The sequence below is a fragment of the Lepidochelys kempii genome, chromosome 7 (genome assembly GCF_965140265.1).
Source record: "Lepidochelys kempii isolate rLepKem1 chromosome 7, rLepKem1.hap2, whole genome shotgun sequence".
Lineage (NCBI taxonomy): Eukaryota > Metazoa > Chordata > Testudines > Cheloniidae > Lepidochelys > Lepidochelys kempii.
In genome coordinates, this window is record NC_133262.1 from 83,176,507 (window position 1) to 83,199,400 (window position 22,894).

The following is a 22,894-nucleotide window of genomic DNA, read 5'->3' on the forward strand; positions in this document are numbered from 1 at the left end:
ACATCTACTCTTTATTGATACTGGCATTTCCAAACCTAAATTCCTGCACACACTGTTAGGGAGTTTTATTAGACAGTCTTATGAAAAGGGGTAGTTTAGCTGAAAAAGGATACTATAATTTCTAATGCTGTTATTGTGGTAACTCCTAATACTCAGACATGAAATCCTATCTATGTTTTCAGGATGTCTTTGGAAACTAGATACTTCTCCATGAACCTGTCATGAAATAAGTAATTATAGATGGGGCTAGTATTATTATTAAGACTGTCTGATACTTCCCAAAGTTATAAGCAAATGAAAACAAGGATTTCTAACAGGAAACTAACTGTTTAGGATGAAGTTTTCCATGCTGGCTGCTGCCTCTAACTGAATTGGTTTTTTTTATTTCAGCCAAAATAATTTATCCATTTCCAAGGGGGGAAAAAAGTGTTGTTTTGCCCATGTTAAAAATCATGAGACCTTTTTTTTTTAAATGCTCTAGTGCTTTGTGGCAGGTACTTGAGATTTGGCAGAGGATGACCTTTATGTCAGGAATGTGCCTTTTGCTCTCCCTGTGAAAATTTGTCCAAATTTGGCCAAGTTGTAAGCCTTTGAAAAAACTGAAGTTTGCATATACCCAGTAGAAAGGTCTTTGATTTTTAACAGTTAAAATCCTTGTAGAGTCCATCCTTACTGAGCATGCTCCAGTCTCACAGCTCCTGCATGTGACTGTACTGCGCATGCACCATCCCCACACTGTCCCTGAGCCTGCTACTGCCCAGGGCTACAGTGGCTCAGAAGGACTTTCCCTGTAATTGCTGCTCCTGACCAGGGTGAAGCTGGGTACTGGAACTGAGAACAAGGAGCCTGTCTCTCCTGTGCTCACAATGATCCCTCTGCTGGTACCCAGGCTGTGGAGGAGGAAGTCATCTGAGCTGAATACAGAAGGGACAAAAGCTGGACTGAAGGAAGGAGGGGGAAGAAGTACAGCAGAACCCTGTCTATCTGATCCAATTGGTACCAGAGCCAGATCAGATAATAAAAAATTCAGATAATCCAGAGAATGGGAAAGTGCGAGGCTGCAGCACCATCTAGCAGCCACAGGAGAGATCTCCCACTTCTGGACCTGTGTGCACCAGTTGTTCAGTTAATAAGGAGAGCCGGATAATGGAAGGTCGGATAAATGGGGTTCTACTGTATATTGGGACAAGCAATCTGGTGAGATTGGGACTGTGGGGGGGAGATTGGGACTGGTTAGGATAGGAGACTAGGAGCTGGGAGAGTGAAGGCAGACTGGGAACAGCTGGGCAAAAAGATTGGGACTGGAAGTTGCGGGAAGGGAGGTTTGGACTGGTTGAGCCAGGAGATGAACTAGAAGGAACTGGAGGGCAGTTTGGGTCAAGGAGCCCGGGGGAGATTGGGATTGGATGAGGAGGCCGGTGAGAGAGACTGGCAGCCAGTGTTTAAAAGAACATTATTAAAGTTGCAAAGTCAAGCAATCAGAAGTTAGGAAACACCAGAATGAAGGTTGCCTGTGCAAACTAAACATTCTGCAGGTCCCCTGCCTCCTTCCGTCCACAGGATGAACCTGCACTGGGATGAATGTATATGCATAAGGGGGCCAGATTAAGGTTGCATCAGCAGTCTTAATTCTAGCATCTAATTCTTGAGTGCTTGATTCTGCAATTTTAATAATGTTCTTTTAACATAGGGTGTGTTTAATAATTTATATATTAAACAGCTGCTAATAATGTTTCACATAACTCATTACTAATAATTCCAAACAACTTTTAGAGCTTTAACATTCATATTTTGCTGCTTAGGGTTTATTTTGTATACTAAGAAGTAGTAAAAACTGGAGGACAGGCTTGCAGTATTGAAGGCCTCTTTTCCTCCTTTGGAGTTAAACCTCCTGTCAGAGGTGCTGGAATAATTTTTATAGTGGGGTGCTGAGAGCCATTCACCGAAAGAGTAAACCTGTATATGATGAAAACCACTTCAAGCCAGGAGGTGTGGCAGCACCCCTAGTTCCAGCACCTATGCTTTCTGCTGTTGTTCCTGAATTATAAAACAACTAGTTTTCCTATAGATTTCCAGTGAGTTTGCCTTGGAGATTTTTGTATTTGTACCTCTTGCAGTTATTTTTTTTTTCTATGAGAAAAAAGTACAATGTCACAAATGAAGGACTGATGCAACTGAGACTTGAACCCCAGTTAACAAAAGAAAAAAAAGCAAGAGAAGAGCGGGACATTGGACATTCTGAAAATGAATCAGTGCTCCAATATTTTTATGCTTGCTTAATGCAAAAAGATTCCCAACCAAACAACTCCCCCCATTAATATACTAGTAGAGGTACCTGCCCAAGGAACAGGTTCTTCCTGTTTTTCACTATATACAAGGTTAAATTTCAGAAGTTAATGAGTCCCACTGATTGAGTTGAACATCATTTTATAAAAATTGTAGCAAATCAAGAAAAATCACATCTGTTTGTGTGTTACATCTAGATAAATCACAAAAAAGGTAACTGAGGTTGTAGGTCACAGCTGAAACCTTATTGCAAATCTAGAGAAACTACTTTTCACATGAATTGTGGCATAACCATCAATCCCTGAAGTTTCAGGAAGGGATTCGCAACCGACAGTTCATGCAGTCTGAATCTCTAAGTTACCTACTTGCATCCAAACCAAAACTCTTCCTTATGTAAAATGAATCTTTACACAGCTTTGTCAGTGCCCCTCAATCTAGACTTGTAGTATTTCTGTTCTATTCTACTGGCCTTCAACATAATTCTATCAATGCATCTCAGTCCTTGTCAGCAGCACTTTTACTTGTCTAGTCCTAAGAATCCTCACTATCAAGACTCTCTTTACTATACTTTTGTTTTTTCCATTGGATGCTCACACTGCTTTATTGTTGTAGGATTACGTGTGAATTCTGGGCTGCTGACATTTTTTGAAAGAGCATTTTAACTTGAGATTTGAAGAAAGCAATTTAGAATTACATGAACCAATTTTTAGCACCCTAGCTTTTTACAGTGTCTGTTTAGAGAAGTAGGAAAGGATCACAAAATATTTTTTGTAATTTTACATAAACATTGACTATTGTTTTGTTTCTATGTTTTTCAGTAAGGAGTGGTGAATTTTTAATAAAAAGATTTTTAGCCCGATTTTCCTTTACACTAAGGCCACTTTATACTGCTTTGGCAATGTAAAGTGGCATTAGTGTAAATGAAAGTCAGGCTGTTTTTATCTTGAGAACATTTGCCACCATAATAGGATAATTTCTAAGTAGATCAAACCTAGGATTTCAGTTATTTGCTATTGTGCCTTTAAAGCCAAACCCTCTCCCCCCACCCACCCCCCCCACACATCTGGAAATGATACCTTACAGGAAAAGTTGGTCAGAAAGATGCTGTGATACTGCACATCAGATTCTAGGGTGGGGAACAAGATGCTTGATTATTCTCTTAAGAAAGCTTGCACTGCAATTTTGCTAGATTTGTTGCTTTTCTGTTGCTGATTTTTACCCCCAATGTGTTTGCAGCTGAAATACTAGAGCTAGCAGGGAATGCAGCAAGAGATAACAAAAAGGGAAGAATTGCCCCCAGACACATCCTCCTGGCAGTTGCTAATGATGAGGAACTGAACCAGGTATGCTTTCAGTATTTTAGTGTATGGTTGTCTGTACACTGTAGCTCAAGTACAGCTGCCATACTTAAAGTTTAGAAACAGTCCAGTGTGGTATTCAAATGAGTCCAAGATGGTTCCCACAACAGAAAATGAAACAAGAATCTGTCCGCCAACATAAGAACAAAAATGACTTTTATGCCATGGACTCTTATTTGTGTAAGGAATGGAAAAGGACACTGTAACTAATGCCTTGTTCTTTATGTCTTAAATGGCCCCCTGCATGTTCTGTCAAGTGATTTGCCAGCAATATATGAATGCGTAGTTGACTTTATGGACGAGATTTTATTGGGTGTACTTCAGGACCCCATTCATTCAGTGGTCCCATAAATAATGCCAGAATCTATCATTGTCACTTAGAGTTCGGCAGTACTCTATCTCTAGTTTATTAATCTGATCCATAGCTGAGTTATTTTTTATACTAGGCTTGCCAGATGGAAAATTCCTTAATTGCTTTTATGTCTGTAATTCTGTATCCGTAGCCAGCATCCTTTAATTTCAGGCTATTTACCTTTGCTATTAAATAATTATTGTGAAGTGCATTGTTACTTTTGTATGAGCATTACAGTACAAATTCAACAAATAGAATCAAATGCGTGTTTTAAATATAGTATACTCTGCTTGTGTATAGTGCAGTGTAGTCTGTGAGGACAGTTCTAGTCAAGAATGAGGGATTTTAATCAGATAAGTCATGCTTCTTTACACTGCCTCTCCCTGCAGTTGCTAAAAGGAGTGACCATTGCAAGTGGAGGGGTCCTGCCCAGAATTCAACCAGAGCTTCTTGCCAAAAAACGAGGTGCCAAAGGAAAATCTGAAACTATCCTTTCCCCGTCTCCTGAAAAGAGAGGGAGGAAATCCTTGGTGAGCAAGAAGAGTGGAAAGAAAGCAAAGGCTACCAAAGCCAGGGCACCCAAAAAGGTAAGCAGGAACTAGGTTTGGTGTTTTGGAAGGTGGGAGAGACTGGTTGAATGAAGAATGATACAGGGGAATAGGAGAAATTAGATGGTTTCCTTCCCATTGCTTATTAGTTGATTGGTGTCTTGTTTGTGACAACTGGAAGTGGGAGGTAGGGGTTGATAATGAGTGAGAAGTACATGGTCCAGGATTTTCTCTCAAAATAGCAAAAGTGAGTGGAGAAATGAGCCATCAGTTTATTTCCATAATGAGCTTCCAGAATCGTGGCAGACAGTGTTCAGAGGATACTTTTCAGGTACATTCACATTACCTTCTACGATACCTTCACAAAAACCTATGCAGTCACTAGGATCCTGCAACAGCTTTGTGGAAAGGATACTCTAGCATGTAAAATACACTTCCTCATCCCCCACCCTTATTTTTTCCACCCTCCTTCCCAAGAAGCCCAACAACAAAGCAGCAGACCATCACTACCCTCTAGCTGACAACTGTAAAGTTTTCAACCATACTACCATGACAGGATTTCTGGTTAAGATTTCCAGTGGTCAGAGAACTTGTCCTGACATGGGGTCTATACTTGGTGCTGAATAGGATGCATTATTTCAGCCGTTTGTAATTCTCTGAGTAATGTCTCTGCGTATTCACATCAGTCTCCATCTTCTCCTCTTACCTTTTGGTCTCTTGCTGGAGACATGATTTCAATGCTTTTTAAAAATATATATATATTTTTAATTGCAATTACATCTGTGAGAAGAATGAATGGGTTGGAGGTTAGACTGCTAAACTTTCCTTCACTCTCTAGGCCATGGGGACAAAGCTGTCCCGTATCCCCACCCAAAGTTTTTACCAAAAGTAGTCACCATGAGTGCACCTCTTTGTGTTAGAGTGCAGTGCTGCCAGAGATGCTTATTTCTAACACTCCTTGCAGACCACTAGTCTTTGCACACTGGTCACCTCTAGGGTCTTCTTTGGCTTGGTCTTCTCATCAAGTCACTTAGAAATTTAAAACCCATTCCAGGGTAGCAAAAGGGTGCAACAAAGGCCAAGTAAATCTTTAAACTAATAACTTTTCCTCCCCTCTTAGGATCCACTGAAGTGCTCTTACTGGACCTACCTCAGGGCCTCCCCCACAGAACCCTAATCTGCTTCTGCAGAGTTTTATCTTTGTTGCTTTTTGTCTAGCAAGTTTTTCCCTCCACTGACTCCCCTTTCTGGGGACTGTAGTTGCTTCCCTTAAGGATCTCCCTGCCAAGGCCCTAGTTTAAGTCTCTCCACCACAGGAGCCTGCCCTGCTCCCTGTATGTCTCGCAGCCTGCAGGAGAGTCCTGCCTTCTCTGCAGTCTCTCCCCTCTTGAGCTTCCTTAGTATGCTTATAAGGTCCAGGTATCTAGTGGATCATCACCTACCTCTGTCCCTGTCTAGCAGGAGGCTATCAGTCAATCACTCCACAAGCGGAGCACGTATTTAATTGGGTTTTTTTCCCCATTGCTAGCAGCTGAAGGGGATTCTGAGTTCCACCTAACTCAAAACATTACTCTTGCAGTCTCATTTGGTTTTTCTTTCCAAAACCTAATGAGACTACATACTCTGCATGTTAAGAGGTGTTTGAGATTTTGTTTGGATAGGACTAAGTCATTTAGGTCATCACTTAGACTTTTTGAAGCCTTGGGGGATAAATGTAAAGATAATGCCATTTCCGTACATCATCCGTTGAAATGGATGAGATTATGCACTTACATCTTAGCCAGAGTAACAGTACCTGAGAACTCTAGGGCTCCCTCTACAAAGGCTACAGTGGTATCAATTCATCCTTCTTTTATGCTTTCATCATAGAAAACTACTAGAGCTGCTCCCTGGAGTTCTGTTCACACCTTTATGCAGCACTGTGTTCTTGACTTGGCGCTTAGATCCAATACTTACTTTGCAATCCTTGTTTAATTAGGATTGCTCAGCTCGTCTTTGGGTTTGTACTGCTTGCCATACTGCCAGAGCTGGGAACATGCAGCGACCACCTCTAAGAAGAAAATAGAATTACTTAACAATAATTGTAGGTCTCAGAGTAATACCTCTACATATTCACATCACTAGCCACCTTCCCCTCTTACTCTAAATTCTACATTCTCAAAACTCTGGGGTTTAGCAGGAGGAGTTGAGGTGTTGATCTACTTGGCCTCTTACATCCTTTGGTCTGAATGTTCAGAGCCATGAAGGGCATGGTTTTTTTCCTAGAAGACTCCTGAAGCTAGGCTGCACCAAGGGGTGCATCCCACAAGTGTGAATTTGCAGGTGCAACACTCCTCAAAAACTACAGTTACTGGTGAGTAATTTTTCATCTAGGTCATCAGTTGTGTGATGGGTAATTGTGTGATAGAAGTGCCATTGGATTAAGATTTATTTTCAAATTCTAGTGGCTGCTCCCAGTTTTTCCATATAAATTAGAGCATTTAGCTATGTTATTTAGTTTGAATACTCATAAATTAATGCAGCATAAGTAAAATAACAAAAACAAAAATCCTCAATATGCTGCAGACATATGTATGTACTACTAAACCTTACAGTACCACAAACCTCCACCGTGCTCCACCTTTAACTTTTACTATGTTTAGTAAATAGTAGGGAACTCTTCTAATACATAACTTTTGGGTAGTAAAAAGCTATGGTTTAGTTGTCATCCTGTGAAGTTTAGATGAAAAGGTTGTTGCTTTTATCTTTTGAAAGATTATAATCACAGCCTTCTTTTTCCTAACTGTTATTGCTTCATTTTGCCTTCTGTCCCCCAATAGAGCAAGCAGAAGGAGAATGAAAAAGAAGGGGCCTCAAATTCAACATCTGAGGATGGACCTGGGGATGGATTCACCATCCTGTCTTCTAAGAGCCTTGTTCCAGGACAGAAGGTAATAGAAGTCAGAGAACAGATGTTATATAGTAAAATATGATGGCACCATGGAGTCTAAAATCAGCAGAAGTATATTTCCCATCCTGCATGAACACAAGCTCTCGCCCAGCATTCTGGCTCAGTTGTTTGGGATTTAAAGATGGATCCAAACCCCACTGAAGTCAGTCGGTTTTGGATTAGGCCCTTATAAGATTTGTCTGCAGACTGACGGATTACAAGATCAAGACTGGATATTCTTTCTTCCTGGTGAGAGTGAAATGATGATTTGGGTCTCCCAGTATAGCTATGGGGGAAGAGGAGGGCCATGTTTAGTTAAGGCCTGGCTACGTTGCTTCTGGTTGTCTTAACAAACTATGTTTAATCTTCCAGCTAAAATGATTTCTAACAGTTTGGCTGCCCAGAATTCTAAAATGTTTCTAACAGGATTTTACCATGTCCACATTGTCCAGCTAAACTGTCTAACAAAACTCTCTCCTTCCTCTTTTTTTCGCATAGTGGTCAGGATTTTTTTTAGCTTCCTTAACCTCTTATTATCATTCTATTTGAAAGATACTGCATAATTTCTCACAGACTTAACTATGGAGATATCCTTCAAGCTTTTTCATTTTAAAGGGTATGATCTTTCAAAGAAAAATATATTTCATGAAATTTCTTCTGCAAATCCCCCCCCCGAAGGAGTTGCATGCCTGCCTTATGAATCTCAGAACCTTTTAAAAATATTCAATCATTGGAGCCATATGTATGCTTTGTCAGGGCCTCTTTGGCACTGATTCCATTTGAGATCAGCACCTACGGCTGTTGGCCTGGACCCCTTAGGCACAGGGACCATATGCAAGTCTTGTGCATTGGCACCAAGCCAATAGCACCTCTCCCAGGTTTCAGTACTCCAGTGTCAATTTGGTTTGATTCACCAGAAACTGGACATGTTGGCTCCCACTCCTTCAGATTCGTCAGTTCCTGCTAATCCAGTGCTTTAGCATATGAAGGGGTAGCCCCAATTTACAGATTGCATACCACAGCACATAAATCTGGCAGGTTCTTTTGGAGCAATAGTGTAGCTAAGTGGATGAGCCTTGCCTCTGCTCTGTTTGACATATGGGTCCTGTTCCCAATTCCACCAGATGTGACTTTGTGCAGCCTCCCATTTACTTCTGTAAAATGGGGAGGTCTCATACTTACCCTGCTACTAGAGTAGAGTTATTAGGCCTTGCTCAATAATAACAGTTGTGAAGTGCACAGAAGTCCACTCAGTGGAAATTGGTAAAAGTCACAGTTTTCTGGCTACCAGCCCCGCATATCTTCCCCAGACCAAAGGGCATTTTCAACAGAAGAAGAATCCATTGTGTATCATCCAGAAGTTCAGGTCTGTGTTTCTGCTTCAGAATGAAGTAGGGAGACTCAGTGAGGTTAGGGAGCATGCTCACTGCAAATGAAGTAGTCACAGAATTTAAGAGCAAGTCTCCAACAAACTCTACTTAATATGTGCAAATGGTGAGTTTCCAAAGCTTATAGAGCTGTAATGTCATTTTTTGTGTGATAATCTCAATATTTCTGTCGTCTTTTTTTTGTTGAGATTGAACAAAGAGAGAAATGAGACTGTAGAATCTGTAGAAGGGCTTTTTAAACTCTCATTAAGGCTTCAATTATTGGTTGTTTCCAGTTCTGTGATTGATGTGTGGGTGGGAATTAGGCCTGGTCTACTCTAAGAGCATATAAAAGTAAAGTTTAAAACTTGGAATCAGACAACTTGACTACAGTAAAATGAATGACCCATGAATAGTCATCTGGCTTCTCTTGTAGTAATTTGGTATGAAAATGATTTCACAGTTAAAATTATTAGTTTAATTCTTTCTACATTCTCATTCTCATCTTGCAGCTTTCTCTGACACAAAGTGACGTCAGCCATATTGGCTCCATGAAAGTAGAAGGCATTGTTCACCCAACAACTGCTGAAATAGACCTCAAGGAGGAAATAGGTAAGGCTCATTCGAAGCAGCAAAGGTAAATCTGGCATTGAACTGATATCTGGTCTACTGGCTGACTACTGAAATTGAATACTCTTTCATTTCTGTCCTGAAAACCAGGCTGGAACTGAGCAGATATTTGTTGGTACCTATTTGCAGCTAATCAGTGACTTGTTAATAATAGCCTACATACAGATGAGATGACAAATGCCATGATCAAAATAGTATAGGTGTGATATCTTATCATTCTCCCTTCCAAGTCAAGGCTTGTTAAATCTTCTGTGGTTCGTAGTATTAAGACTAAGGGTATGTCTATACATACAGTGCTGTAGCGGTGCAGGTGTATCGCATCTGGTGAAGATGCTCTATGCTGACGGGAGAGAGCTCTCCCATTGGCATAAAAAACCCACCTCTGCGAGTGGTATAAGCTACATTGGCAAGAGAAGCTCTTCCACCAGCATAGGGCTGTGCACATAAATGCTTATGTTGGTGTAACTTATGTTGCTCAAGGGGGTGAAATATTTACACCCCTGAGCGACATAAGTTATGCCAACACAGGCTGTAGTATAGACAGCCTAGCTGGTCCTTTATTACTGCCTTTCTTTCTCTTTTATTACTGCCTTTTAAAAGTTTTCATCTTTTTAGAATCCATGGCCGCTAACGCAGTTAAATAATCAATTGTTCTTCAAGTATTTTTCCTATGGGTGCTCCACCTCAGGTGTGCATGCACCTCTGTAGCCCTTGATCAGAGATTTTCAGTTAGCCGTGCCTGTCCAGCCCCTGCGCCCTATGCCTCCTCATGCTGACAACGAGGCTATAAAGGAGTGCGTGGATGAACTGCCCTCAGTTCCTTCTCAACTGCCTTGGTCTGAGATGTAGCCTTGATGTGTCCCCCTTGAGCATGCCTCAGTTTATCTTTCTTAGAATACTTAGTGTAGTTAGTTGTTAGTTTCTGTGTTATTATAATTAGTTAGTACAGTTAAGTAGGGAGAGGATCATTTCTCCTCTCTTTCCCTCTAGGGGACTTGTTTCTTCCTGGCAGGGCATTCCTGGCTTCTCTGGGCTTCAAACGCTGCCTCTCCTGCTCAGAGTCCATACCAGTGAGCGACTGTCCCTCTAAATACTTCCATTGCTTGGAGGAGTCCTACATCGCCAAGAAGTGCAACTTCCATCTTGCCCTCAAGCCCAGGGCAAGGAAGAACAAGGAGATTAAGATCAGACTGCTTATCATGGAGTGCTCCCTTCAACCACTGTCTGAGCCAGGTCAGGAGACTTCCAACCCCTCCCCCTCGGCACCTAGATCCAGTGCCTCTTCTAACTTGGCACAACCTTGTCCTAAGAAAGGGGAGATGTTGGAAGTGTCAGGGAAAACTTCCAAAAACAGGAGCACAGACTCTCATCTGAAGGAGCCAGCTCTGAAAAAGACCAGGTCTCTGAAGAGATCTACAGTCTCTGAAGCCTCAGCTTCTTGGCTTGGTACCATTGACTCAAAGGACTCCTCCTCCGATACCAGCGGGTCCGTGAAGTCCTGGACCTCCAAGGAACAAGACATTGTTCTGAGAAGACCTCATTACCATCTTTGAGCAAGGAGCATAGACACTTGGGACGGGAACCACTGGGTTTGGTCCCAGCCATTGGTACCTTTGCGTTCATCCCAGCTGTTATCTGTGTATTCTGTCCAGCCGTTGGTACCTATGCCTTCGACACCCTTGGCACCAAGCATGTAATATAGAGTCAGGTATCATTAGCATCAACTTTTGTACGCCCACCAATGATACCATCAGCAGCTCTGTCAATGCAGCTACTGCATTGGTACTGATCTCTTACTCAGTACCACAGGAGGAGGTATACAAGGGACCTCTCAATAATGGATGAGCGAGAGTCCCCACTCCTCATGGGTACTGAGCACCTGTGGGTGCTGAGACCCTGATCTCTGGATTACCGCCTCCAGTACTGCAAGACTTTACACCATTTTCTGTGAGTGTTACCCCATAGGAGTTGATGGAGGAAGATAAGGAAGACTTTCAGTTGGTCTCTTCTGTTTCTGTTCAGGATTCTCAGACATGTCTCTCCAGGAAGCCTTTGTCTGATAGCTTGCTATCAAGGGTGGTGGAACCAATCCTGCATGCCACACCCACTTCTATATGGGCTCCGCAGTGGGGAATATTGGCTGTCTGTTAACAGCAATTTGCCAGACCACTGGTACCATCTGATACGGAGGCCAGAGTTGTTCAGCTCTCCCATCCCCAACCTGTCCCCCCCCACAGGAAGAGACAATTGAGGAACAGGAGGCCAAGGTGAATAAGGAGGTTACCCCTCAAACATATATTTCGTCCTGGTCCCTGGATGAGGCCACCGGTCCTTGGGAGATGTTTTTCTTCTGTTTTGGAGGAGGGGACTGTTCTGTGCATTCCCTCCAATGCCACTGATATTAAGGGTGATGAACAAGATCAGATAGGACAGGGTTATCCTTACAGTGCTGACCTGGCTGAGACAAGCTTGGTACTCTTATCTGCTTCACCCATGTGCTCAGCTGTCATTCAAGCTCCCAACCATTCCTCATCTCCTGTCACAGGATGTGGGTCGCATGCTTCTTCCCACCCTAGAGGTTCTCTGCCTAAGAGCATGGCTCCTCGATGGTTCACAGGGTTATAATCCTCCTGCTCTTCAGAAGTACAGCCGGTATTACTGAATAGTAGAAAGACATTAATCTGTACTGCTTACCTGCAGAAATGGAAGACACTCTTCCATTTATGTTGTCACTGCCTTCTGTTTGAATCTGTGTCAGTTTCAGTCATCCTGGATTACCAGCTGGATCTAAAGAAATCAGGATGATCAGTTAGCTCAATTAAGGACCATTTGGCCTTAATATCAGCCTTTTAACCTCCAGTAAAAGGGTTCTCCATATTTGCTCACCCTGTGTCATCTAAGTTTGTAAGGGTTTGGGGAATTTCTATTCCCAGGTTCGAGACCGCATCCCAACATGGGACCTCAACCTGGTACTTAAATACCTTATGAGATCTCCATTTGAACCTATGGCAACCTGTTCGCTCTTGCATTTGTCTATGAAGACGGTCTTTTTAGTAGCCATCACGTTGGCCTGAAGGGTCAGGGAGATTGGAGCTTTGATGGTAGGCCCCCTGCCATCTCATGGCGTTCTTTAAGGACAAGATCTCTTCACGTCTATAAATTCTTGCCTGAAGTTCTACTGAAGTTCCATCTCCATCAGTCCATTCATCTGCCTGTGTTTTTCCCGAAGCCACATAGTTCCCTATAGGAATCCTGCTTACATACCTGGACGTTAGAAGGGCATTGGTGTTTTACTTAGATAGGACCAAGCAATTTAGAAAGTCATTGTTTCCTTTGGAGATAGCTCCAAGGAATCCTCAATTTCTAGTCAAGGACTACTGAAGTGGATTTCTGGATGTATTATTGCTTGTTATAAGGTTACCGGTGTTCATCCCCCCAGAGGGTTATAGCACATTCAACCAGATCACAAGCAATTTCTGTGGCACTACTGAAGAATGTACCAATATCTGAAATATGTAGAGCCACTACACAGGCTTCAATACATACATTTTTGAAACATTAGGCCCTGATCCAAGCTGTCAGATTCGAGACAGCACTTGGTTCTGCAGTCCTGTCTTCAGTTCTGGACTCTATTCTGAAATTCCCTCCTCCATTTAGGGATACTGCTCAGAAGTGGAGGACCGATAGGGACATTACTTGAGGATGAGGTTACTCACCTTGTGCAGTAACTGCGGTTCTTCAAGATGTGTCCCCCTATGAATGCTCCACTGCCTGCCCTCTGCCCTCTCTTCTTCAGACTGTTCCTTAAGGGATGTTTGGGTGGAGAAAGAACTCAGCATGGTTTGCCTACACACTCCTATATAGCCTTGGTGTTCAGCACGAGGACACATTGGGTGCATATGCATGCTGAACAGATGCTGTTAACTATAAATCTCCGATCAAGGGCATGAGCACCTGAAGTGAAATACCCATAAGGACACGCATCTTGAAGAACCGCAGTTACTGCACAAGGTGAGTAATCTCTTCATATATCCTTTTCTGTGTTACAATTATTTTGTATTTGCATTTGAAAAAACTCAGAAGGAAATGAAATGTATTCATAATACTTCTTATCATGTCTTTCACTGTAGATCTCACATGCTTTGTAAACATCAGTGTCTTAAGCCTTACACCACTCCTGTGAGATAAGGAGGTTCCATTTTATAAGTGCGGAATCTGAGGCACAGGGCAGTGAAGTTACTTGCCCGAGATCAGTTGCAGTCAGGATCCCAGAAATAGGCACAGGGTCAGGGCTTCATATAATCATTCAGCAAGGATTTCATCCCCACTGGCATCTCAACTGTTTGTTTATTTTATAAATTATTGCAGAAAAGTAATTGGATCAGTTAGCTTATTCTGGAAGTGCAATAAAATATAATTTCTGCTGGCACAGTTTTGCTGATTGTCCACTTTCTCCACCAGGGAACTGAAGTGAAGTTACACAGTAGAGATATTTCTGCCAGTAACCAATGTATCATCTTCTAAATTACTGAACCTGACTTGTAGGTTAGCAGTTTTGGGATATTCTTGGAAAATTCTTGCAAGGCACATTTTGTATTTTGATTAGAATTTTTTCATATACTGTGCACATCTTATTTATGATAGTTTCTAGCATGAGAGATCTGGTTCCCATGCTTTCATCCTTCTCAGGGCTATCTGAGAAGAAAGTACTGCAAACTCTACTATACACTTTTCTTTAAACCTGTACTACAAAAAAGATGGCATATTTTATAGAGAATAAAGTTCAGGTACTTCAAATAATGAAATACTAACTCACTGTACCAAAACCAGTAAAAAAAAAGTGTTACATGCTGTGTTATTTTCAAGAACTCAAATAATAAGCAGCCATGTTGGACAGTACAAAAAAAGAAAAGGAGGACTTGTGACACCTTAGAGAGAGACTACGGTGCCACAAGTACTCCTTTTCTTTTTGCGGATACAGACTAATACGGCTGCTACTCTGAAACCAGTACAAAAAAGCATACCTTAACTTCAAGATTTTAACAATAAGGTCATTCTGCTGGTATCTCATATTATCGGGAGATGATTTAATTTAATTATGCATATTAAGAACAATGATGGTCAAACGTAACTGGCATTTAGAAAAATTTAGCACGTTTAAACCTTTTGAATTTTCCATTCATGTATATCCTCTCACTTTTTCTTTATTATCATATCAGGAAAAAAATAGAGATGGCTTTCTGTTTGTGATATCAGAATCTCATTTTTACAATATATCCAGATATATCCATATATCCAAATGAACAGGCTTCGAAATTACAAAAATGCATTTTTAAAAAATTAAATACAACATTATTTCCTCTTGGTTGTTTATATACCAACCTCTTTTTGCTGAGTGAAGTAGGAAAGAGGAAATGTTTTAGTTTGTTCAAGGTGAAGAATACATGATCATTCCACATGGTTTAAACATACAGTGTTTATTTCATACATTTTTAGTTCACACATGTTAACAAACATTTATTCATTTGGTTCTTGTAAAATGCATAAATGTAAATAAAAATAAGTATTAATAAAAACAGGCAGTTTAGGGTTGATAAATAAATCCTGTTGATTAAGAGTGAATTAAGATAATACATGTATAATTTTTGTTCTTGAAACAATTTGCAGTTGTATTTTATTTTTAAAAGAAATACAGTTTGTTTTGTTTGTTTCAAATAAAAGCCTTTTGCTTTGTTTCCTTGCAGGCAAGGCCTTGGAAAAGGCTGGAGGGAAAGAATTTTTAGAAACAGTAAAGGAGCTCCGCAAATCACAAGGACCTTTGGAAGTTGCTGAAGGTAAAAAGGGTGCTATATTATCTTTTTGTATATGTCAGCTTTTTCTCCTCACAAATACTCATTCCTTTCTTCTGCCACTCTGATCTGTTCTTGGGCTAATCTAGGGCTTTGTCTACACTAGGAAATATTTTTTAAAAAATCTCTCTGGTAATGTAGAGGCTCCTATGCCTTCTTTCTAACTGGTGCTAGTACAGCGGACATACCTGGATGAAAGGGAGGGGGCTAGGATGTCCCTGTTCTGTGCCCATCATATGGCTTTGTTTTTTAGCCCCGTGGCAGTAGTTAGGCTGCCTTAATTTACACCAGAGGACCATTTCTGCCCATGTCAGCCCCAAGATTGGGGGAATGCAAAGGTGAGCTTTATGACCTTTGACCTATCCTGCACCCCCAGACTTGCACATTGTGTGTTCCTCAGCCATAGCTAAGGATCTAGCTCACAGTATAATATATTAAGTATAAAAAGAGCAGCAGTTTATAAGTTACCTTGTATTAAACCAATAATATTAGAACTAATAATCAAAGCAGAAGTTTTCTCTTACTGTACTTTAATTCTTTGAATATAATATAGATGTAAATCTTGTGATTATCTTTTTCCTTAAATTGCTATTCTCCCACCCCTGGCACAACGGCTATATGATAAAATATATAATTCTGAAAGAAATACTTGTGGAAATTTTAAAATATCTGTGGCAATGTATAGCTCTGAGCTTACTTTGTGGAGGTTGCATCTTACTTGTGAACAAAATTAACTGATTTATAGGGGTTGAAGATGGAAAAAAGATTATATACAATGTTCCCTACAATACATTTTCTAATACATTTGTCCAATCTAGTGTCTCAAAACCACAGAGACTGGATTCTTTAAATAGTCTCATTTTAAAAATCCCCCAAATAAATAGCCTAGTTTTAAAAGTCCCAAGCAAAGGGCCATCCACAACTACCCTTGAGAGACTTGCTACAATTTATTTTACCTCACTGTCACACTGAGTCTTAAACACTTTTGGAGTAAACTACTTTTTTACCCATTAGCATCAATGGAAAATAAATGGTCTTCATTCAGGTAACCTGTTGCCAGGGAAGATAACAACCCCAATGAAATGAATGTATTTTACCATTTGTGTTGTCACATGCTATGCTGGTATTTTTAAAATTGCCACTTTCATTATTTTAGATGCTAATGTATGATACTAAAAGTTTTTAAAATGGCTGGAGCTCTCCTGTAAATACTATGCTCCATCCCAAAGGTGACTGACTGTTTGTTAAGTGGTAGATCAGAAAATTCTTGTGTATATTTTAAGTAGCACCACTCATAGGTAACGTTTCTCAACATTTTCCATTATAATATGAGTAAGGAGTAGAGATGTTATTTTACCTCTGTTTTTGGCACTGTTGTGAATACTGTGTCTAGTTCTGGTGTCTGCAATTCAAGGATGTCGATAAATTGGAGGGTTTAGAGAAGAGCCATGAGAATAATTAAAAGATTAGCAAATGTGCCTTATACTGATACTCTCAAGGAGCTCAATGTATTTAGCTTAACAAAGAGAAAGTTAGGGGGTGACTTGATTACAGTGGATAAGTACCTGCATGGGGAACAAATATTTAATAATGGGATCTCTAATCTAGCAGAGATGGGAATAACACAATCCAATGGCTTGAAGTTGAAGCTGTACAAATTCAGACTGGAAATAAGGTGTACATTTTTAACAGTGAGAGTAATTAACCATTGAAACATCTTACCTAGGATCCTTGTGGATTCTCCATCACTGACCATTTTTAAATCCAGATTGGATGTTTTTCTAAAATATAGTTAAGGAATTATTTTGGGAAAGATTCATAGCCTGTGTTATAAAGGAGATCAGACTAGATGATAACAATGGTTTCATCTGGCCTTCTAATCTACAAATAAGACTCTGTTTTCAGTTGCTTACAACTTTGCCAAACTTTATCCATTTCCATGAAGTTGAGTGGGACCCTGGAGAATTGGATTCTATTGCAGCCTCTGCCACGAAGTTCCTATGTGATCCTGGGCGAGTCACTTAAACCAGACTTTTCATAGTTGAGCACTAATTGTATGTTCCTCGTTTTCTGGGTGGCCAATGTGAGACACCTGGTGACAGATTTGAAGAAGTGCTAAGCGCTCACAACTGCAACTGAAGTTGATTGGAACTGTACTTTCAACATATAAAGTGCTATCAAAATATTAAGTACTCTGAAAAATCACCTCCTTGGTGTCTCAAGATGGACATTCAAAACTGTTGGACACTTTTGGCCTTAAACTCTTTGTGCCTCTATTTCCCATATGTGAAATGGGAATAATAAAACTATCTAATCTCAGAGGGATGCTGTGAAGATAAATTCATTAAAAATCTGTGAAACATTCAGATATAATTGAGAGAGCACCATAGAAATGCCCATCAGAAAATTAATAATACTGTATTCAGTACAGAGTTTGAATGATGTGTGTTAAATAAGGCCTGAGACCACAGACTGAATGAGGATAAAGACAAATATTAAATAACTAACCATTCACTGAATGAGGCCCAGATCCTGTGGGAAAAGTATCTGATCATGTAATTAAACAACTGTATCTTAATGTATAGCACAAGGGGGGCAATTAAGGTTGCAAGTGCAACCTTAATTCTGGAACATATCCTGATTTTTGAGTGCTTGATTTTGCAGCCTTAATGTTCTTGTAACAGTTTTCTGGAGTGAACAATAATTAGTGTTGTGAGTGAAGTGCTTTGGGATGGAAGGTGTGATAATTATAAAATGATTATATTAGAACAGGGGTGGGCAAACTTTTTGGCCTGAGGGGTTGCAAAACTGTATGGAGGGCCAGGTAGGGCAGGCTGTGCCTCCCCAAACAGCCTGGCCCCTGCTCCCTATCCATCCCCTCCCACTTTCCGCCCCCTGACTGTCCCCATCAGAACCCCCAACCCATCCAAACCCCCCTGCTCCTTTTCCCCTGACTGCCCCCTCCTGGGACCCATGCCCCGGGACTCCACCCCCATCCAACCCCCCTGCTCCCTGTCCCCTGACTGCCCCAACTCCCTATCCACACCCCCACCCCTAACCGCCCCCCAGGATCCCACCCCCTATCCAACCTCCCCATCTCCTGACCGCCCTGCCCCATCCAACCGCTCCCTGCTCCCTGTCTACTGACTGCCCCCTGGAACCCACTGCCCCTAATCCAACCTCCCCGCCCCCTTACCATGCTGCTCAGAGCGGCAGGAGCTCACAGCCACACTGCCACACTCCCTGGCAGGAGCAGCAGGCCAGAGTGCTGGCGGTGCAGCAAGCTGAGGCTGTGGGGGAGCAGGGACAGCTGGGGAGGGGCCAGGGACTATCCTACCCAGCCGGGAGCTCAAAGGCCAGGCACGATGGTCCCGTGGGCCGTAGTTTGCCCACCTCTGTATTAGAAACTAATCATCGCCTTTTCTTTATGTATTAGCTGCCCTCAGCCAGTCCAGTGGACTAGCAGCAAAGTTTGTGATCCATTGTCACATCCCACAGTGGGGTTCAGACAAATGTGAAGAGCAACTTGAGGAGACTATTAAGAACTGCTTAACAGCTGCAGAAGACAAGAAGTTGAAGTCTGTGGCTTTCCCCCCTCTCCCCAGTGGCAGGTATGAATCTTTACCCAGAAGAGGCTGATATATTATTGCAAATTGACAGCATCTGTGGCAGGAAGGGGGATTATTATAGAGGCCAGATTCTACTTCCATTGAAGTCAGTGGCAAAACTCCAGTTGACTTCAGTGGTGCAGGTGAAGGCACAAAGTGCTCTTCTTGAGTAAAATGGTATGAAGTGTCATTTTTGCGTGAAGTTATCAATAAAAAAATCTTTATAATAAATTATGTAGAACATAATCTAATAAAAAGGAGATTCAAATCTAGTAGATCAAAAATTGGGCCTACCAACTATGCTTTGTGTTGTTGGTGAGTAATTCTTACTCTTTGGGCCTAATTTACAACTGCGTTACTTCAGTTTTATGCTACCTAATCTCACAATGGTGTTTCTCACTATAAAACTGTTAGCTTCAATGCCAGCATAACTTTAGACATAAATAATAGTGCACCAAGCACCTAGTCTGCTTGAGCATCCTGTGCCTGAGCAGTTTGATAGAAGAAGGTAAATTTTGGTTTGTTTATATAGGTTTTCCCAAGAGCACCCATTAAACCAGATAGTGGTTCAAAATCTTTTTTTAGATAAAAATTGTTTTGTGTTTAGAGTGTGATTCTGCTCTGAAAAGCAACTATAAAAATCATTGTGGGATTGCAGGTTTGTTTCCCAAAAATTTGTAGATCAAATATGCTTGGTTGACAAGTAAAAAGCAGTGTTTTGTTATTTTTTTAACTGCCTGCCCACTTACCACTTTGGAGTCTGTCAGTAACAAAGCTTATGCAAGCCGATTTAAGCCTTCAGTTACACTTATGCAACGCTGCTGGCTACAGCAGATGCCCTTAGTTACACTTGCACCATCTTTTATGTTTGAGTTCGTAGAGCTTTAAATGATTGGACCAAAGTAAACGATTTTGTTGGTTACTGACAAGAAGGAGTAGACATTACCCTACTCTTTCTCATTGTGTTGGCTCTACTGTGTTAATAGGAATAAAAAAAGTAAAGAAAAGCTTATTTTTACTCCTAAAATGAGCAGATGTGTCTCTGAATGGACAGAAAGAGCTGATCTGATAAGTAATGTGCTATTTTTACATAATCACTTTTCAAACTAGGATCATATTTTTAAGGGCTCAGGATATAAGAGTAAATGGAAATGGAATAAAATTTTAATGCATGTGTTGTTTCATTCGCTGTTTCCATCCTTGGTTTGACTGTGTTTTAGTCCAAGTCAGGTTTGATAGGTCAACAGTGTTCTCTCTTTTTATTATTAAATTGTAGGTTTTAAAATAAATTTGATTTATAGTTTTCAAAATAGTGTAATCTCCATTGTGACCCTCTTCTTTAGAGTGCTTGTTCATTATATTCCATGCTTGGTGCACATGCACCCCATGCACTCAAGATTGGAGTTTTTGGCCAGTAGTGTCCATTGGGGCTGCACATGTGCCGACTGTCCTTGTGCTTCTGTCCTAAAGACATAAGGGGCGGAAGGGCCCAACTGCCACTTCTCACCATTCATGGCTGTGAGACGGAGCCCCCAGTGTCTCCCTCTCAATGTATCACTTGTTCCATAATCTCTAAATGTAATAGATATTTATTAGTGTTCATTAGGATAGTTAATGTTAGTTGGATAATTACCTGCTGGAACATTCTGAATAGGCTTTCTTTTATTGATAGTTTAGGAAGTTTTTATGTTCCTTCTTTATTATTTTCCTCACTGAGATCTTTTTCCTGTTAGTGGCACTTAGGGATATCTCATCGTAAATCACATGATTTTAAATATTGCCTCTTTTGTGAGACAGCAATTCCTGTCTCTGCTGATGTCTTTTTTGTTTGGGGAATCCCATATCTCCAGTAAATGCTTGGTGTACCAATCTTTTTCTAAAAGGACTTTAAAATCTAGGGAGGCAAATCTAAAAATGATTTTATTAGACTGCTCCATGGGACCAGCCTCTGATCTGGGCACAGCTGGACAAGTTCCATCATAATCCAGAAGTGCTCCAGTGAATTATGGATCCACTAGATTCGAGGCTCCATCTTCAGATTCCAGTAGGATGATTATTAAGTCCTCAGAGGAAAAGGAGCATTGCTGCTTTGCTAAAGTGAAAGGTAGATCCTCTCCGGGAACTTCTAAAAAGATGTCTAAGTCTACGTACTGCTCCCATTCAGAAGAGACTCCATAGCCCAAATTGGGTACTGTGGGAGCTTAGAGGGAGAATGGTGTGAGACTTTGGTATTGTATGGCAGCCCAAAGTTAGCTGCCTCAGGTACTCAGACTAGAGCATCAGAGGTTACTTGAGCACCGAGTGTCAACCGAGAATTGCTCCAAGTGAAAAGGACCCAAAATTCCTTGACTTATTTGGTCATGAGTGTTTCTCTACCATCTTACAATTCAGAAATTTGAATTATCAAGCATTGTTGGTTATGGTTTTTTGAACTAAAACAATTTTTTTGGATTTTACTGATAAACTACGTCAGGAAAGCAGAGAGGAAGTTAAATTTTTAGTTACAAAAGGAGACTTAATAGCTAGAACATCCTTACGGGCACCTCTAGGCGCTTCTGACCCTGCTTTGCAATCCACAGCAACACCAGAAATTATGGGATGGGCACCCTGGCTCCAAAGTTCTGGCAGACAACTGTGGAGAATCTTCTTTTTGAGGGCTCAGACCTTCTTAGCTTTAAGACTGTCGATGTGCTCCACACATGAAGAGATTCCCAAATCACACTTCACTGTCTTAGGATTCATATACCTGGTACTACGAGAAAACAAGTTCCTGAGTTCCCACCCAGGGTAGTTTCAGACTTCCATTTGAATCAAATGATCTGTCTGCCAGTATTCTTTCCCAAACCGCATTCTAATCAAGGAGTGTCTAGGTTGCACACTTTACATGTTTGCATGTCCTCAGCGATTTGCTTTCAAAGGACCACGGCCTTCAGAGCTTTCCCAAAATCATTTATAGCATTAGCTGAAAGAATGAAAAGGTCAACTGATTTCAGGCCAGTGTATGGGTTTCAGGGTGTATTAAGCTTTGTTATGAGTTAACTAGTTTAGAACTCCCAATTATATTAGAGCCCCCTCTACTAGGGCACAGCCAGCCTCTGCAATTCCTTGTAAATCATTCTCACTTTGGACATCTTTAAGGCAGCTACTTGGGATTTAGTACATAATTTTACCAACCATTACTCCATAGTGGAAGCATTGAGGTCTCATGCTTCCTTTGGCAGAGCTGTGCTGCAATCTTTATTTAAATGGACTCTGAGCACCCACCTCCACGCATCAGATCACTGCTTGGAAGTCAACAAGAATGGAATATACATGGACAAGCATTCGAAGAAGAAAAGTTACTTACCTTTACAGGTAACTGGAGTTCAAGATGTATTATTCATATGTATATTGCCTGACCCACCCTCCTTTCCCACTACTATGGAGTCCTATTGCACTGGGATTCTGCAGTGGTGAAGGAACTCAGTGGCGAAGGAACTGAGTGACGGTTGGGCCCACACCATCCTTTATGTCCTCCGTATGGGAGCATGAGAACATGCAGGGCACAGGCGCAGCCCCCACAGACACTGCTGGCCAAGACACCAATCTCACCTGCATAGGGAGCATGCACACCAAGAGTGGAATATATATGGACAAACCATCTCAAGTGAACTTCAGTTACTGAAAAAGGTAAGTAACTTTTACTTTCACTTACTCTTAAATTTGAGAATACATCCTGCTAAACAATCAAAGGAACTAGTCCTGAGAATTATATCCATACCAAGTTCCAGATTTCAAACATTTTTGCTGTAGTTTTGTTCAAAGGAATGTTAGGGATTTTTGCTGGCATTTTTTTAAGAGGAGGAGAGAGGGGGTGTTTGGGTTTGTTGTTTCACAGCAAGAAAATATTTTTTTCACTCCCCTTTGAGTGGGAGAGGAAAAGTTGCTTGAACTTCTATGTCTGGAAAAAAAAAAAATGTAGGCATAG

At 41.1% G+C, this 22,894-nt stretch overlaps 1 protein-coding gene across 4 annotated transcripts in view; it reads left to right on the forward strand.

The window, feature by feature from the left end:
- MACROH2A2 (macroH2A.2 histone) overlaps positions 1-22,894 on the forward strand; it is a 35,947-nt gene that overhangs the window by 12,029 nt on the left and 1,024 nt on the right. The window contains exons 3-9 of one of the 4 annotated variants that reach the window (XR_012159997.1): positions 3,523-3,629; positions 4,386-4,583; positions 7,364-7,474; positions 9,353-9,452; positions 15,215-15,304; positions 18,756-18,930; positions 22,149-22,596. Coding sequence is in view for 3 of the 4 variants with exons in the window: in XM_073353535.1 (XP_073209636.1) it covers positions 3,523-3,629; positions 4,386-4,583; positions 7,364-7,474; positions 9,353-9,452; positions 15,215-15,304; positions 18,756-18,930; positions 22,149-22,281 (914 nt within the window). In the remaining variant the exon portion in view is untranslated. Of the gene's footprint in view, positions 1-3,522; positions 3,630-4,385; positions 4,584-7,363; positions 7,475-9,352; positions 9,453-15,214; positions 15,305-18,755; positions 18,931-21,506; positions 22,597-22,894 lie in introns of those variants that run through there. The other 3 variants (XM_073353535.1, XM_073353537.1, XM_073353536.1) reach the window with 3 other exon arrangements.